Genomic DNA, 17,338 nt, shown 5'->3' with positions numbered 1-17,338 from the left:
CTCGCGGAACGAATTCTTTTCGTCTTGCGAGGCACCACTGTATTGGAATACTTTGCCCACCCTTCCCTTTGAAATGATCTCGTTTAAAACAAAATCCAATTGATGTCTGCAACTATTTGGCCCCTCTAAATGTTGCTGAACCACAGCTGCCAGCACCCTCTATTGGATGAAGTCGATGGGAATTGGAGGGTCCAGGTTTCCCATCTGGGAAAAAGCCTCTGTTTAGTTGCCAATGAGTGTATTTTGCTTCGACAGCTAATAACTATGTGTGTTTATTCAGAAAACACTATTGCAGTACGACTTAAATCACTGCCAATGAAAAATCAACCCACCCTGAACATCGAAGTCTGTGATGGGCTAACAAGAGCTTTGGCTTTGGATGCAATGAACAGCCATGGTATAGCTTCACTCACCTGGCAGGGCCACCTGTCAGTGTGGCATCAATGACGTGCTCATTGTTGATACGGAACATGTAGATCCCTCGGTTCTGGACAACAGGGGGAAAGGAGAGAGAGAGATTGATTATATTGTGTGTTCAGAAACCAGTGCTTCATGCCTTTGCTCTCAGTTGGGTACAAGCTCTTAACCACTATACCACACTGGCAAGAACCCCAGCCACTGGCTAGAGGTTGGGATGTTTCCACCCGCATCTCTCTCCACCCAAGGCCTCGCTTCTTCCCCCACCTGCTCCTCGTAGATCTTCTCTCGCCGGTTGGCCACCTCGTTGCGGATGATGGTGCCAATGTACTCAATGACCATCGTGTGCTTCTCTAGATCCTTGGCAGCGTAGAGGCCGAGCCCTTGGATGCGGGAGCGGGCCAGGTAGACGTTGTTCTTCCATTCCGTCTTGAGGCGGCGGTACTGGGAGGACTTGGAGTGCACAAACTGCTTGCTGTACGGCGTGTTGGTTTCGCCCGTGAACGTGCTCTGGTAGGCCTTGGACATGCTGGTGCTGTTCAGAGTGTGGGGCCTTCAAAAGGCATGGGGCAGGGAAGGAGAAAAGAGGTCAACGTCAAACCCACTGCAAAGGAAGCAAGCAGTTGTCCAAAGTCTCAAATCTGAGGCCTTTCACATTACCCCATCCGTTTTTAACTGGATGTCGGGAATCCTTTGCTGTCGCTCGAGGCTCAGGTAGCCTCAGTGGCCCGGAGTGCTTTCCATCAGCTTCAGCTGGCGGCCCAGCTACGCCCCTATCTGGACAGGGATACCCTAACTGCTGCTGTCTATGCTCTGGTAACCTCAAGGTTAGATTATTGCACTGCGTTCTACGTAGGGCTGTCTCGGAAGACAGTTTGGAAACTTCAGCTGGTGCAGAATTCATCAGAGCAAGACGGTTTGAGCATATCACACCGATCCTGGTCCGACTGCACTGGCTACCAGTGAGTTTCCGGGCCCAATTCAAAGTGCTGCTTTTGACCTATAAAGCCTTAAATGGCTCAGGACCGCAATACCTCAAAGTCCGCCTCTTTCCATATGAACCTATGCCGACCATGAGATCATCTTCTGAGGCCCTTCTGTGTGTGCCTCCTCCTTTAGAGGTCCAGAGAGCGGCAACACAAGGACGGGCCTTCTCTGCAGTGCCCCCCCCCCCGGAATGCTCTCCACAGGAAAGTTCGCCTGGTGCCTGCATTATACACCTTTAGGTGCCAGGTGAAAACGTTCCTTTTTAACCAGGTTGATCCGATTGACATCCTATGCCCTTTTAAAATGTGGTTTTATTGTGGGAGAAGAAGAAGAAGAAGAGTTTGGATTTGATATCCCGCCTTTCACTCCCTTTAAGGAGTCTCAAAGCGGCTAACCATCTCCTTTCCCTTCCTCCCCCACAACAAACACTCTGTGAGGTGAGTGGGGCTGAGAGACTTCAAAGAAGTGTGACTGGCCCAAGGTCACCCAGCAGCTGCATGTGGAGGAGCGGGGAAGCGAACCTGGTTCCCCAGATTACAAGACTACCGCTCTTAACCACTACACCAAACTGGCTCTGGGGTGTTGTTGGGTTGTTGCTTTTCTTTTGATTCTGTATTTTACATTTTGATTTTATTCTGTGAAACGCCCTAAGGCCTCTGGGTATAGGTTGGTATATAAATTCAATAATTAATAAATTTATTTAGCTTTGTGCTGCTGTCTCAAGAGAGGCCTGTGTTGTCCACCCAGCAAGTGATGCCTGGGGTCCGTTAGGCTCACCGTTTGTAGTGCGTGAGGATTTTGGGCTCCGACCGGGCGCAGCCAGTGGGGTTGATCATGAGTGGAAGCTCCATGAGTGGGTGGCGCCCATAGCGGAACATGTAGTTCTGGCAGCTCTCAACACCAGGCAGCTGGGAAGAAAAGGGACCCATTTCTCACATCCTCATGTTACAGGCACAGGCATACCTTCACCACACGGTGCTGACACAGCCCAGTCCACCCCGCCCCGAAAGAAAAACCAAACCCAAACACATTTAAGGGGAAACGAAATTTTAAAAAATTCCCTCCAGTAGCACCTTAGAGACCAACTAAGTTTGTTACTGGTATGAGCTTTCCTGTGCATGCACACTTCTTCAGATACACTGAAACAGAAGTCACCAGACCCTTATATATAGCGAGAGGGTGGGGAGGGGTATTACTCAGAAGGGTGGTGGGAATAGTTGGCCTCTAAGGTGCTACTGGAAGGATTTTGTTTTGTTTTGTTTCGACTACGGCAGACCAACACGGCTACTTACCTGTAACTAGAACATTTAAGGAGTTCCTAGTGCAAATCTATTCAAATGCATTAAAAAATTCAACCAGTTATGTATATATATAAAAAAAAGGAGACTACAGCAGCGTTTCCCAAATTTGGGTCTCTGGCTGTTTTCGGACTACAATTCCCATAATCCCTGACAGTTGGTCTTGCTAGGTAGGGATGAGGGGAGTCGTAGTCCAAAAGCAGCTTCAGACCCAAGTTTGGGAAACGCTGCTGTACAGCAAGGTCGGCACAACTAATACCAGAGCTGATCGCAGCTTTAGGCTCAAGAGGTGCTGACCAGCAGTTCTGTGGACAGATGTGTAACTTGGCTTAAACCTCCCCCACCCTCCTGGAACCCAACTCATGGGAAGCCCCTTCCCCAACCTACTACTACTACTGCCGCCACCACCAAAACACCAGGGTTCCGGTTCCTCATGTTTGATACATACAGACTCCGCGATTCGCAGCACAGCATGCACCGTCAAGCCAAAGAGCTCTTCTCCCTTGAGATATTCGGGGAAGAGCCTCAGCATGTCCGCTTCCTTGCGCATCAAGGCCACCGGTTCGATGATTCGGTTCCATACCGCTGTAACCAAAGAAGAGCAAAGAAGGATAATTTTAAAAACCTGCCAGAGAAGATGGGCAACCTATCTGGTTTGCGGGCAACCTGGGCTGCAAACTTATCAAAACGTCTTGCCTTACTGCAGTCATCTAACCCTGCGACTTCCAAGTGACTTCAAGAAACTATGCAAAATGAAGAATACATGGCAACATCTGGTAACTGATCCTTGTTTGCCGGCAGCCTAAGTTCCTGGGCACCTGGCTAACAGTGGGCCTGCCTCAAGGTTTCTCTGTATTTTCCTCCACCAGCTCTACACCACTTTATGCTGCCCTGGTCTTCTGTTGTAAGATCTTCTGTTGTAACGTAAGATACGTCAGACAAAAAGCCAATCTGGTCCAACATCCCGCTCTCACAGCAGCCAACCCAAAGGCTGTTGAGAAAGCCTACAAGCAGGAACAGAGTACAACAGCTCCACCTTCCATTCCTAGAAACTCATATGCCCATGGGAAGCTTCCTTACACTGTGTCAGATCCTTGCTCCATCTAGCTGAGCACCGTCTACCCTGAATTGCAGTGACTCTCCAGGGTTTCAGGCAGGATCCGTTCCCCAGTCCTTCCTGGAGGTGCCAGTGAAGGAAGCCTGGACCTTTAAGCTTGTGCTCCGATACACGGCTCCATTGAATATTAAAAATGAATCATCTTTTAATATGCCATTTTAAAAAAGTGGGCACGCTTATGTAGTGTATTCCAGTAGTAGTAGTAGTAGTAGTAGTAATAATAATAATAATAATAATAATAATAATAATAATAATAATAATAATAATTCTTTTATGAAATCAGAGATTGGCTGGGCATTGATGAGTGGGCATCGGGAGAAGGGTGGTTGGACACTGATGGAAGAAGGAATCATTGATCTGGGGGAGAACCTCTCTGGCTCCACTGGCTCCCAGGACCAGAAGAGGACTGAAGAGGGAGGAGCAGAAACAGGTTACACACAGGCAAAGTCTCTGCCTGCTTGTGCACAGCTCAAGTGGGGAAGATACATAAGCTGAGGTCCAGGGTGGGGTCTCTCTGTTGTGGCAGCTGCCTCATTGCATGCACACTTAGGATACCTGAGAGACGCAGGGCTGATGGACATGCCTTTTCCTAACTTGCTGCTTTTGACAATAAAGATCTAATGCCTGACAGCGCTGTGACAGTAAGTTACAGTGCTGCAGGTCAGTGGCGTTTGGGGTGAGGAGGGGCAAATCCCACCTCACTATATTTCAGGCTGTGAGAGTCTACAGCTGCGTAACACCTCCTTCTCTGGCCAATGTGAAGGTTCTACCTGTAAAATGCTGGTATTATAAAAGTCTGTTGTGTTTTAGGTTTGACTGCCTGATTTTGGAGTTTGGGTGAAAAATATTTAAGACACAGCCTGTGTGTCACGTGCTATGGATTTATGAGATACAGGATGCAGATGTGGGGGAGAAAAAGCTTATTTCTAAACATACTTTTTCACCTTGAATTTAACAAGAGAGAGGTCATTTGGACCTCGCTGGATCCTGCGTGTCCTCAAAAATAAAAATTTGGGAGATGGCAGTTTTTGCAGATGAAGTATGCTGCTCTGCTTCCTATTGCCCACTATTCTACCTGTAGTTATTTACACAATGAACTGCTCTCTAGTTTCTAAACCCTGAAGCTTGACAAAGCAGGAAAGATGCATGGCAAGGAGGCTGGCTGATGGACGCAAAGCCAACACCATTTGCGCAAAGCATTTCTGGGCAGAGGAACCGCACCCCCGGTGCACCAGAAGCTCACTTCAGCCCGGCATCCAGAATTCTAGCTATCTTTCCGGAGAAACGGACCTGCCGGTTGCTCTCGACAGCGAGAGGACTGAGCGGACCCCTACCCTGCGGCGAGGAGTCCGTGAAGACCAAGTCCTCCAAGCCCTGCTCCATGACTTGCACCACAAACTCCGGCCGGCCGTTGTTCTCGCAGATGGTGCAGCGGTAGCAGCAGCGCCGGTTGTTGGTGCGCAGGCTCCAGTAGATGCGGGTGGCCTCGTAGCCCACCGGGTAGAGCGCCGTGACGCTGTGGAAGTCGGCCATCTGGTGAGGCAGCAGCTGCCCGATGGCGTGGAAGACGAGGCCCCCCACCCGGAACATGTGGAGGCGCTCGCCTCGCTGGATGATGCTGGCGATCTGCTTGACCTCGTCGCGCTCGATGTAGACGCGCCGGAAGACGGTGAAGGTGCTCAGCTCCTGGTCGCAGGGGCCCTTGAGCTTGTGCATGGGGCAGAGCATGGTCTTGTCCTTGAAGAACATGCACTTGGCCCGGATGGCGCAGGCGAAGTGGTAGACGTTGGGGCAGCGGATGCGGTTGCAGCTGTTGGTGGCGCCCGTCTTCTGGCAGAGGGTGCACTTGGTGAGCAGGCCCCGGTGCAGCGCCACCTCCACGTTGATGAGTGCCCCGCCCTGGGTCTCGTACACCTCCGTGGACCACAGGGCGCAGTTGAGGTGCACCCAGAGGTCTAGGTCCAGGTTGAGCAGGCGCGCCGGCCCGTCGGTGGCGCCGTCACCCTCCTCATGGCAGAAGCAGCACTTCCGCAAGTCCCGGGGCACTTTGTCGGGGCGCAGGGTGGCGGCCAGGCGCTCGACGAAGTCCGCAATCTCCCGGTCCCCGTCCCGCTTGGCGCCGCCCTTCTGGATGGTGATGAGGAAGCGCAGCCGTTTCCAGCGCACCCCCTTCCACTTCTTCAGGCGCGGCTTATTCTCCTCGCCGTCTTCCAGGGACCGCGAGCGGGGCTTGGCTTTGGGCGGGGACTGGGGGGCTTCCTCTTTGGGTGAGGAGGGCAGGGGCGGCGGAGGGGACAGAGCGGGCAAGGGTGGCGCTTCGGGCTCGGGGACCGGCTCGGGGACCCTGGGGGGGCTGGGCGGGGAGGGCGCGAACGGGGAGAGGGGAGGAGAGGGTTCCTCGGGAAGGGTCAGCAGCTGCCGTACATCCAGGTTGGCAACGTTGTTGATGTAGCAGTGCTGGGCGGCCTTTTCCGGGGTAGGACTCTCCTGGAAGAGAGAAAGGAAAAAGCATTTTGAGAGGCAGGGAGGGGGAAGGAACAGAGGCAGGAAGAGCAACCATGTCAGATCACTAACTCCTCAAAATACAATTTATCTTCTGGATAGATTGCCCATACAGCTTGGCACTAGAGACACAGCCACAGCTGCACGCTTTGCAGATGCCATACAGGTGCTGCTCCTCCATTATTACACCTGTGCCAGTTTGCCAACAGCTGATCAACAGTGCGCCCGTTGCTTCCTTCTTTTCTACAGAGCTGGGGGAGGGATCAGCCACAGGCGGTTCATTAGGGAAAAGCAAATGCAGCTCGGGGAGGGAGGGGTGTACACTCCCCACGGGGAGTAGTGTTGGAACTTTAAATCAGGCGCATCACTGCAATTATGGATTGCTAGAAGAAACTGGGTGTTTTGAAAGGCAAGTTGAGGTGGATCAGCGTTGTTCTCATTCCACCAGTCATTCTTACAGCCCTTAAGTCCTAGTGTTTGAGATGGGGGGAAATATGTGGGTACAGTGGTACCTTGGGTTACAGACGCTTCAGGTTACAGACTCCGCTAACCCAGAAATAGTACCTTGGATTAAGAACTTTGCTTCAGGATGAGAACAGAAATCGCATGACGGCGGTGGGGCATGCCGTCAGGTTAAGAACGGAACGAATTAAGTACGTAACCAGAGGTACCACTGTATTCTGAAGTACAGCGGTACCTCGGGTTAAGAACTTAATTCATTCTGGAGGTCTGTTCTTAACCTGAATGTTCTTAACCTGGGGTACCACTTTAGCTAATGAGGCTTCCCGCTGCTGCACAATTTCTGTTCTCATCCTGAAGCAAAGTTCTTAACCCGAGGTACTATTTCTGGGTTAGCGGAGTCTGTAACCTGAAGTGTCTGTAACCCGAGGTACTACTGTAGTCCTCTTCTCCCGCTCCACCCCCAATTTCTTTCTCTTCTTCTTCCAAGACACCTAAGGGGTACTGGGGCAGGTAGGAATCTAGGGCCCAGTTACTACACCTTCCCAAAGCAAAGGAAGATTAAAAAGAGAGAGAGAGAGAGGTGGTATTGGCAAAATGCAGAATGAGACAGAATTTAAAAGGAGGGAGGGGAAGATGAAGAGAAATGACACTGGAAGGGGCGTTGTGCCAAGACCTCCAGCTAATCCCCCTGAGAAAGAACGGGGTTATTGGGTTGTTTCTGTTCTGGTAATGTATTTTGTGTTTTCATATTGTGGTTTTATGCTATGAACCGCCCTGAGACCTGCAAGTATAGGGCGGTATACAAATTTAATTCATCATCATCATCCAGTGGTCAAACCTGCCAAGTGGATAGGGAGAAAAGCATTCTGGGAAAGCTCCCACCCCCGACCCTTTCCCACCTGTTTGAGCAGCGTCAAGATGTCCAGCTCGTTCTTGAGACTGTAGCCAGGCAGCATTGCATCAAACTGCTTCAGCCATTCTGGCCCTCCTTCGGGGCCCTTGGGAGCCGCTGGCTTCTCTTTGCCTAAGGGGAATGGGGGGGGGGGGAACCTTTTAAAACAGGTACTTACAGCCAGGGGCACAGAAACCTCGAGTGCACATATGCGTCCACGATCTCCTGGAGTTCGGCTACTTACCCTGCGCATCAGCATCGACTTTTCTGGGCTCGCTGGCAGCAGCCCGCATGGGGCTGTCCGGAAACAGCACTTCGTAAGAACTGGGGATCTTCATGCTCAACAGCTCTGCCACTGCCACCATGACACCGTTCAGGTTCTGGGGGAACATGGGAAGAGTCAGGAAGGAGCGGCGGGCAGCCGAGCCGCCCAAAACCTTTGCAGGGTAAGCTCACCTACTCACAAGCCTCATTTTGCACAACCACCGCTGCACACCATTGCTTCAGCATCCCAGACAGTAGACTGAGAAAGATTCAGTCAAGCCTTCCCTTAAGCGTCAATCCCAAAGTCAATCCCCGGCATCTCTGGTTAGGACTGTGAGCATCTGCAGTCTGGGAGCCACTGCCAGCCCTCCAGCTGTTTTTGGACTACAACTCCCATCATCCCCAGGTACCAGTAGTCAGGGATGATGGGAGCTGTAGTCCAAAAACAGCTGGAGGGCCATGTTTTGGAAACACTGGTGTAGACAATGCTGAGCTAGACAGACCAATGGTTTGTCACAATGCAGTTTATCATGTTCCTATGTTTTGCTTCTGACTGTAAGTCTCACGCTGCTAGTGTATCACTCGATCTCTCCTCAGCAACTCACAGCTGAAAACCTGAATTGTGTATCAGAATATTGTCTGAGGGGGAAGGGGATGCAAGAAGGAAAGTTGCAGATCTTTTGCATGCGGTCTGGTGGGGACTGCTGGCGCAAACACATGTGCTGCAGTCTCCACGTAATGTGTGCAAATTCAATGCCAGTGTTGAAAACTGGGGAGAAATTTACTGCTTGGCACTGACTGTGGGAAACCAAGCAACATGGTTTATCCCAGCTCTGCCTTTGCGTCCAAACAACTTATCCAGTGGCTCTACAGAAATTTATTTTTTATTTAGAAAAATTTGCTGCTTAATTAAAAGAACCTCCAAGCCATTCACATTAAATATTCATTTTTAAAGCAGCAGCACAAGACATTCAGCACATAAAAAACCCTCGAATTATCAACATATCTATAAAAAACAGCAGTACACCTAATAAAATTAAAAGTCTGGCTAGGTTTGCCTGCGCACGAAAATTTCAAGTTTCTTCCTCCCATCTAGACATTAGCCCTGCCCTATGCGAAACAAGACGTGGTAAAAGGCACCACCACACCAGAATATTTATCACCCTGGAAACAATTGTGAAGCCCCGCCCTTGGGTCGGGGTTTTTTCTGTGGTGGCTCCCTACCTTGGCAGCTGCTGCAGAGACAGTGAGCATGACAGAGACCTCGCTGCCCTTGGCTTTCTCCCAGGACGTGCCTGGAGTCCCCTTTCCCGCTTGCTCCAAGGTCCCGTAAGGCTTGGCATCTGGGAAAGCTGAGAAGCGGGAGGCAAGGGGGAGACAATGGTAAGAGTCAAACACACACACACATATAATTAGCACTTTGTATCACCTTAGAAAAGGACGTGGGTGGCGCTGTGGGTTAAACCACAGAGCCTAGGGCTTGCTGATCAGAAGGTCGGCGGTGCAAACCCCGCGACGGGGTGAGCTCCCATTGCTCGGTCCCTGCTCCTGCCCCCTAGCAGTTCAAAAGCACGTCAAAGTGCAAGTAGATAAATAGGTACTGCTCTGGCGGGAAGGTAAACGGCGTTTCCGTGTGCTGCTTTGGTTCGCCAGAAGCGGCTTAGTCATGCTCGCCACATGACGCAAGCTGTACGCCGGCTCCCTCGGCCAGTAAAGTGAGATGAGTGCCGCAACCCCGGAGTTGGTCACAACTGGACCTAATGGTCAGGGGTCCCTTTATCACCTTAGAAAGCACAGAGCTACCCAGCACTCAAACCACACCCCGTTTGCCTCTTAGAATCAAGATGTCTGTTGCCAACGGTACCCGAGAAGAACTACTTCTGCTGTTGGAGAGCCTAGAATCATAGAAGGGACCTCAGAGGTCAAGTGGTCCAACCCCTAAAAAGCAGGGGTGGGGAATCTCGGGCCCGAGGGCAGAGCACATTTTTCCGGGACTCGTCTCCATCCTCTTTTGCCTGGCTGCAGGGTGCCCTTGCAGTGGGACAGTGTTCCTTATTTCCCTGCCTGGACTCGGGTCTGTTGTACAAAGTTACACCAGTTGCTTTGCCCAACTTCTGCATTCCGGCCCCCGGAAGGCTGCCCAAGAAGGAATGTGGCTCTCAGGTTCCTTCTCCCTGACCTAAAGTTATGGGCACCTTCTCCCTTGGACAACAGCAGCAGTTTATTTTTATTTAAAAAAAAAAAAACATTTATTCAAGTTACAATACAGCTTTGTCCACTGCCGTAATACCACAGAATTATCACTCCAATCCTCCATCCTACATCACTGTCATGTTGCCTCGCTGAATATCCTCAGTAGGAGCCCAACTACCGATCGGTTTACTAGACATTTTCAGTCAATATCTCCTCTCCACAGACACCTCTGTGATGTTGTTGGCATTGGAATATCCTGTCCGTCTTCAATAAAAGTGAAGAAAAGGAGGCCAAATCGTGTCAAAGCTATCTTTTTTGGAGATGCCTTTGATTAGTTGCCCAATGGTATGTGATAAAGCAAAGCTCCAGATTATTATTAACCCAAGCCTCTATTGGCATATTAGAGGTTTCCTTCCATCGCTGGGCAATAACTAGTCGGTCTGCTGTGAATAGGAAGGAAATTAATTCTTTAGATTTAAGGGTAGAATTCGGGGTCAAATCTAGTGATGATAAGGCAAGTGCCGAATCTGGGGGGGATAGTTTAGTGGTTTCGCAGTGTGGTCCATGCCTTTGGGGATAAAGTTCTTCATCTGACCTCCAAAGACAGCGGCAGAGTTTAGATGCTGCGGCAGCCCATTCCCTTGAGCATCTTCTCTGCCCCCCACAAACCTGGGATGCTGGCCTTTGGGATGATGGGGATGACTGGAGAGAGGGGTCTCTCTTCCACTTCCGGCTTTGCTCCGGACAGCAGGGGAAAGCGTGGCACCTCTTCGCTCAGGACGCTCTCGGGGGATGAGGCTGGGACGATGCTGTCAGGGGAGTCGCTCTCCTCGTCGCTCTCCATCCTGGAAGGAAATCGGGCGGGACCTCAGAACGGTGCTGCCACCGTTGCCATGGCTTCTGACAGAGGTGGGACTGCGGTAACCCAGCCTGAACCACACCCTAGGTCAGGGGTGGGGTGGGGGACCTGTGGCCCTCCAAATGCCACCGGACTACAACTCCCATCATCCCTGACCATCTCCAGGGCCACAGGTTCCCCAGCCATCCTCATGATTCCAGGAAGATGAGATGCACGGGTAAAGATCAGGGTTTCCCAAACTTGGGTCTGCAGCTGTTTTGGGACTACAATTCCCATCATCCCTGACCACTGAGTCCTAGGGATGATGTGAGATTATAGATTAAGAATATAGTGGTACCTCGAGTTACAAACGCCTCAGGTTACAAACTCCGCTAACTGGAAGATTTACCTCGAGTTGAGAACTTTGCCCCAGGATGAGAACGGAAATCGTGTGCCGGCAGCGCAGCGGCAGCAAGAGGCCCCATTAGCAAAAGCGCGCCTCTAGTTAAGAACAGTTTCAGGTTAAGAACGGACCTCCGGAACGAATAAAGTTTGTAACTAGAGGTACCACTGTAATGATCCTCCTCCTCCTCCTCCTCCTCCTCCTCCTCCTCCTCCTCCTGCTTCTCCCAGAGCAAACAAGGACCACTGACCAACTATACTTCTTTGGACCACTGTTTCTAAGCCTACCATTTTCGTCTGATTTTTGTTTATTCCAACCCTTTGTATACTGCTTAACCACAGCTGTCTCTTAAGCGGTGTACAAAAGACTCCAATGCAATAAAAACTAAAAGTGAGTTAAAACTACAAAATCGGAGAGTTATTAAAAAGCCTGCTGGAATTTTTTTTAAAAAGTCGTCAGTAAGTGCTGGAAGTTCAACATGGTGGGACTACAATTCCTGACATCCATGTTGAGGTTGATGGGAGTTTGTGCCCTCCAGGCAGGTGACGCAAGTGAAGAAGATTATCACTCTTCCATACTTCCCGAAAAAACTTCACCCAAGCTAGATCTCAGAGAGGAAAAGCTTCTCCTCTCCCAAATGCGACAGTTAATGCTATAGCTTCCATTTGGGGGGAAAACCCCACGAAGCGGAGGTTCAGGATGTCCCGTGGTCAAGTTGGTTCCGTCCTCCAGCTCCATCCTTACCTGACATCCTCGGTCTGGTTGTGTGGCGGTGTGGGCAGAGCTGCGAGGAGATCTAAGCTTTTCACTTCCACGGGGGGAGCATCTACAAAGTGAGGCAGAAAACTCAAGGTTTAGCATGTCAGGATGCTATAGGGAGGGGGGTGGTTTCTAATCATGGCTTCCCTGGATCAATTCCAGCTTTCCACAGCCTCTTGCTGTGGGCAAGAGGCTCGGAGGGATGCAGCCTATCACAGGCCAAGCTTAATGCTTGCCTTTCTTAGGCTGCTTAACATCAGACCGGCCAAGCAGAGGACTGGCTGGTTCTGGAAGATAATCTGTATCTTGCTATGAGGAGGAGCAATCCCAGTCCCACATACATGGACATGGACCCACATGCATGCAAGTAAGCATGGGCTGGCTGCAAATTTCCCTATTTTGGACAAGGTCCTCAAGTGGGCGGATGTGCAATTCCAGATATGACTGAATTGGACGAATTTTATCTTGATCCAAATTCAAATCCATTCCAAGCCCAAGCTTGGCAGCTGGAATGGCTTAGGTGGCTGCCTGCCACACCCTCTTTCCACTACCCCTTTAGAGTTCATTCATTCAGCCTTGTTTTTTAAAAAAATAAATAATTTTTAAAAAACATTTTAAACTAAGTAATAAGAATAAATAAATAAGAATACAAATTTGCATCCCCGCTTCTCGAGACCATTCCATCGTAACTATCCAGCCTCCCAAAATTTCAACACCTCTTGCGATAGTTTGACCCTTTTCCGTTTTAACAGTACAGATTCTACAAACACCTTCCACATCTCCTCAAAATCATTTCTCCTGAATATCGCCCGCCTTCCCTTAATAACACATGTTAATTTATCATTAAAAGCTGTATCCCATATTCATTCAGCCTCCATTGGCATAAATTAGACAATAAAATAATAAAAGAGAAAAAAATACATAAAACATGGGTAATCCAGACATATTAAACACCTAAAACGTATAAAAGACTCAGCAGCCACCATTAAGTAAAACTAAGTAGTTTTAAATGTGACTTTAACAACAAGAACAACAACATCCCTTTAGAGTCTCTGCGCCAATGAATGCAGCTCTCTTAGTAGCCCACAAGGCAGCAGCTATCAATACAGTCGTACCTTGGTTTTCGAACAACTTAGTTCTTGAACGTTTTGAAAGTGAGTGTTCTGGTTTGCGAACGTTCTTTGGAACCCGGACGTCCAACGGGGCTTCTGGTTGGCTGCAGGTGCTTCCTGCAGCCAATCAGAAGCCGCGCTTTGGTTTCCAAACATTTTCGGAACTCGAAAAGACTTCCAGAACGGATTACGTTCCGACTTCCGAGGTATGAATGTATCATGAATTCATCCCAAACCATTTCGCCTCACCGGTTCCTTTTAACTTCCACTGGGAAGCTCGGAGCAGCCCACCTGGGCCTCCCCCCCCCATCCAAAATCAGAACAGGGGCCTGCATGCATATTCACTTTGAGGGCGCTGAAGAGCGCCAGAGGTTCTCCCGGAACATTCCGGAACCCGGCAGCATCTCTTCTCCTCAGCCGTGGGGCTAACTTACCCTTTTGCCCTTCGTGCTCGTGGGGCAGTACCGGCTCCTTGGGCTGCTCCGTCAGTTCCTCGGAAGACAGGACCCCGTTCACCAGCTTTTGCTGCACCGAGGGGGGCGGTGTGGGAGGCAGCGAAGAAGGTGGGGTTGGCGGGTTGCTCAGATTGTTCTAGAAAGAGATCAGAGGAGTCTGTATCCAGCAGAGCCCCCGACCCACCCGCAAACCTGAGGCGCTTTAGGTCACCTCGCCAAAATCCATATTTCCATAAACAGCTTCTTTTTTTGAGGGGGGAGCCACCCAGACTATTCTTATTCTTATTAATTGAATTTATATATCGCCCTATACCTGGGGGGTCTCAGGGCGGTTCACAGAATAAAATCAAGATATAAAACCACAAAATGCCTAATTAAAATAAAAACAAGCCAATAGCGCCACCCCCCACAAAAAACACCACATTTTAAAAGGGCATAGGATGTAAATCAGATCAACCAAAGGCCTGGTCAAAAAGGAACATTTTTGCCTGGTGCCTAATAACTTTTTGTCACGGGCCAGCCTGCAAAGAACATAATTATACGAAACATTAAATACATCTAAAAGGTTTATAGGCTGCCTGTCAGCAGGGCTTCCAGAGTTGTTCAACAACTTGGCTTATATGGACAAAGAGTGCTCTCCCCAGGAAGACCCTGCCTGGCCCCTACTTTGACGTGGAGACATTTTTAATTCCCCAGACCTTTTAAACTGCGGTTGACCTAGTTTTACATAGTGCGGTTTTATTAGCTTGCCTTCCTTGGCTCTGTAATCATTGCCGTTAAACTGTTTTATTATTTCTGGTTGTTCTTGTCTCTTCTGTCAGTCACCCTGGAAATTCTCATGTACTGAACAGGGGGTGGGGTACAAACAGCTAGGCTGGTGACTGGGAGTCGCCCCCGTGACCATATAACACCGGTCCTGAAAGACGTACTTTGGCTCCCAGTACGTTTCTGAGCACAATTCAAAGTGTTGGTGCTGACCTTGAAAGCCCTAAACGGCCTCAGCCCAGTATACCTGAAGGAGCATCTTCACCCCCATCATTCAGCCCAGACACTGAGGTCCAGCGCCGAGGGCCTTCTGGCGGTTCCCTCACTGCGAGAAGCAAAGCTACAGGGAACCAGGCAGAGGGCCTTCTCAGTAGTGGCGCCCACCCTGTGGAACACCCTCCCATCAGATGTCAAGGAAATAAACAACTATCTGACTTTTAGAAGACATCTGAAGGCAGCCCTGTTTAGGGGAGTTTTTAATGTTTGCCCATTTTTTTAAAAAAAATCCAGCCAGATGGGTGGGGTATAAATAATAAATTATTATTTTATTTTAATTTTAATTAATTTTAATTCTATTTATTTACTACTACTACTACTACAGTCATACCTCGGGTTAAATGTGCTTCAGGTTGAGCGTTTTCAGATTACGCTCCGCAGCGACCCAGAAGTAACGGAGCGCATTACTTCTGGGTTTCACTGCTCGCACATGCGCAGACGCTCAAAATGATGTCACGCGCATGCGCGGAAGTGGCGAATCGTGACCCATGCAGACGCGGGTTGCGTTCACTTCAGGATGCGAACGGGGCTCCGGAACGGATCCCGTTCGCATCCAGAGGTACCACTGTACTACTACCACTAGTAGTAGTAGTAGTAGTAGTAGTAGTAGTAGTGCTTTTCTTCTGGAAAAGAGGTGCCGGTAATCACCATGACACTGTTACAGTAAACACCACACTTTTAACTGGTGCTTTTCTTCCAGCTCTGGCGTTTCCTTTGGGGAAGGGAAGCCCTGGCGCAAGGCGGCTCGAGGTGACACCCAGGGAGGCTTCCCACCAAGGCGAGGCAGCCCTACCTCCTGCCAAGCGTGCAGAAACAAGCTCAGGGACTGGCGGTCCTTACCTTGGTGAGCAGCTGGGAGTAATAGTCCGGAATGCTGTCCAAGGCAGCGTTACCAAAGGAGCCCTTCAGCTGGCACTTGCCATTGACCGGGCTGCTCCCAAAGGGGGGGAAGAGGTTGAAGTTGGCTGTGATGACAGGCTCCATCAGAGGCAGCAAGGAGAGCTCCTGAGAGGCGGCGGGAGACACAGAACTGGGTCAAGGCAGTCGGCAGTTTCACGCACCGGCACATCCATGTGCAAGGAGAAGTCTTCTCCTACGGACCCCGGCCCAGGGGGATCCAGAGAGGTCTGGCTGCACCGGGCATGCCCAGCAGACATGCACAAACCTCTTCCCTCGCAGAGTTCTCTCCCCCCCCCCTTTCTATTTTATTTTGACAAAGCAATAATCATAAATAAATAAGAATAAAAATGTGCACCCCACCACCGAGATCATTCCATTGTAACTATCCAACCTCCCAAAATTGTGATGGCTTGACCCCCCTTTCGGTTTTAACAGTACAAATTCTACTAACACCTTCCATATCTCCTCAAAACCATTTCTCCTGCATATTCCCCGTCTTACCTTAATGGCGCATGTTAATCGATCATTAATAGCTATATCGCACACCTCTTTATACCATTCTTCCATTTTATATTCTGCTTGCCCCTTCCACTTCCTAGCTATAATAATTCATGCAGCTGTCAATAAATTTGTGAGCAAGTCCTTCATAGCCTGCAAACCTCCCACCCCATCATAAATTGATAATAATGCTACCTCTGGATTTTCGGTCAGCTTTAACCCAGTGATTCCTGTTATCTCCTTAAACACCCTTTGCCCAAAAAATTGTACATATTTACACCCCCACCACGTGTGAATATAATTCCCAGTTTCCTGGCATCCCCTCCAACATAACACCGAATATTCATTTTTTAATTTATTTAATCTGACTGCTGTTAAACACCATCTCCAAACTAATTTCTAATAATTTTCTTTTTATTCTTATAGACAACATTTTCAACGAACAATTCTCCCATATTTCCCCCCAGCTTTGACTATCTATCTGCCCTGTTGTCTCCTTTCTCCACACCTCTTTTAATTGAACACAAATTTTGGCAGATCTGCCCTCTGTCTCTCCATGCATGCAAGAAGGGATATATTGTCAGGGAGAGGCAAACGGGAAAAGATGAAAGGACAGAAACCAGCAGTTATAGAGAGCCTAAAGAGATTATCAGCAGCTTCTCGTCTGACAGTGAGTCTGACGTAGAGGGGGAGAATGGTGAGCCTGGAACAAGTCATTCGGTGCCAAGAGGAAGTAAGGGGAGGAGTTTTCGCAGACTTGCATGCTGGGTGCGGAAAAGGAAGAAGAAAGATTAGAGGCAGCAACTGCGCACAAGGGGAAGGACTCTAATTGAAACACTGGAGATGTACGTTTGAACTTTGTCAAATAAATCAAATGGTTTGGAACTGGCTGGGAGCCCGGAGTCGTATCTAGGCCAGCTGGACAGCTTTAAGCCTCTGACATATATATACAAATATTTTTAAAAAAATAATTTTCTAAGTTGTGTGTCCTTGTTTCTCAACTGGATCCTTTTACGTGCTTTTTGTACATTTTATGCATTGCAGCTGGCCATTATTTTTGATTATAGCTTAGCAATTCTTCATTGCCGCCGTTAAGTGTAAAATGCTTATTAAAACAGCTGGTATTTAATTTTGGTGTCTGCCATTATATTCTAACAGATTGTTGAACAGTGAGTCAAAACCCTCCCTCCCTCCCAGAGA

At 49.3% G+C, this 17,338-nt stretch overlaps 1 protein-coding gene across 15 annotated transcripts in view; it reads right to left on the bottom strand.

The window, feature by feature from the left end:
• Positions 1–17,338, bottom strand: part of KMT2D (lysine methyltransferase 2D) — a 110,026-nt gene that overhangs the window by 8,084 nt on the left and 84,604 nt on the right. For all 15 annotated transcript variants that reach the window (XM_083489722.1, XM_083489713.1, XM_083489720.1 and 12 more), the window contains 12 exons: positions 15,581–15,745; positions 13,679–13,835; positions 12,118–12,199; positions 10,802–10,977; positions 9,164–9,291; positions 7,920–8,055; positions 7,683–7,807; positions 5,154–6,306; positions 3,151–3,287; positions 2,182–2,312; positions 685–970; positions 414–487 (listed from right to left, as the gene is read on the bottom strand). In XM_083489722.1, coding sequence (XP_083345848.1) covers positions 414–487; positions 685–970; positions 2,182–2,312; positions 3,151–3,287; positions 5,154–6,306; positions 7,683–7,807; positions 7,920–8,055; positions 9,164–9,291; positions 10,802–10,977; positions 12,118–12,199; positions 13,679–13,835; positions 15,581–15,745 — 2,750 coding nt within the window. The remainder of the gene's footprint in view (positions 1–413; positions 488–684; positions 971–2,181; positions 2,313–3,150; positions 3,288–5,153; positions 6,307–7,682; positions 7,808–7,919; positions 8,056–9,163; positions 9,292–10,801; positions 10,978–12,117; positions 12,200–13,678; positions 13,836–15,580; positions 15,746–17,338) is intronic.

The sequence above is a fragment of the Podarcis liolepis genome (assembly GCF_965112155.1).
Source record: "Podarcis liolepis genome assembly, chromosome: 2".
In the NCBI taxonomy this organism is placed as follows: domain Eukaryota; kingdom Metazoa; phylum Chordata; class Lepidosauria; order Squamata; family Lacertidae; genus Podarcis; species Podarcis liolepis.
Note: the sequence above shows the minus strand (reverse complement) of the source record. Positions and strands in the feature narration are given on the sequence as shown.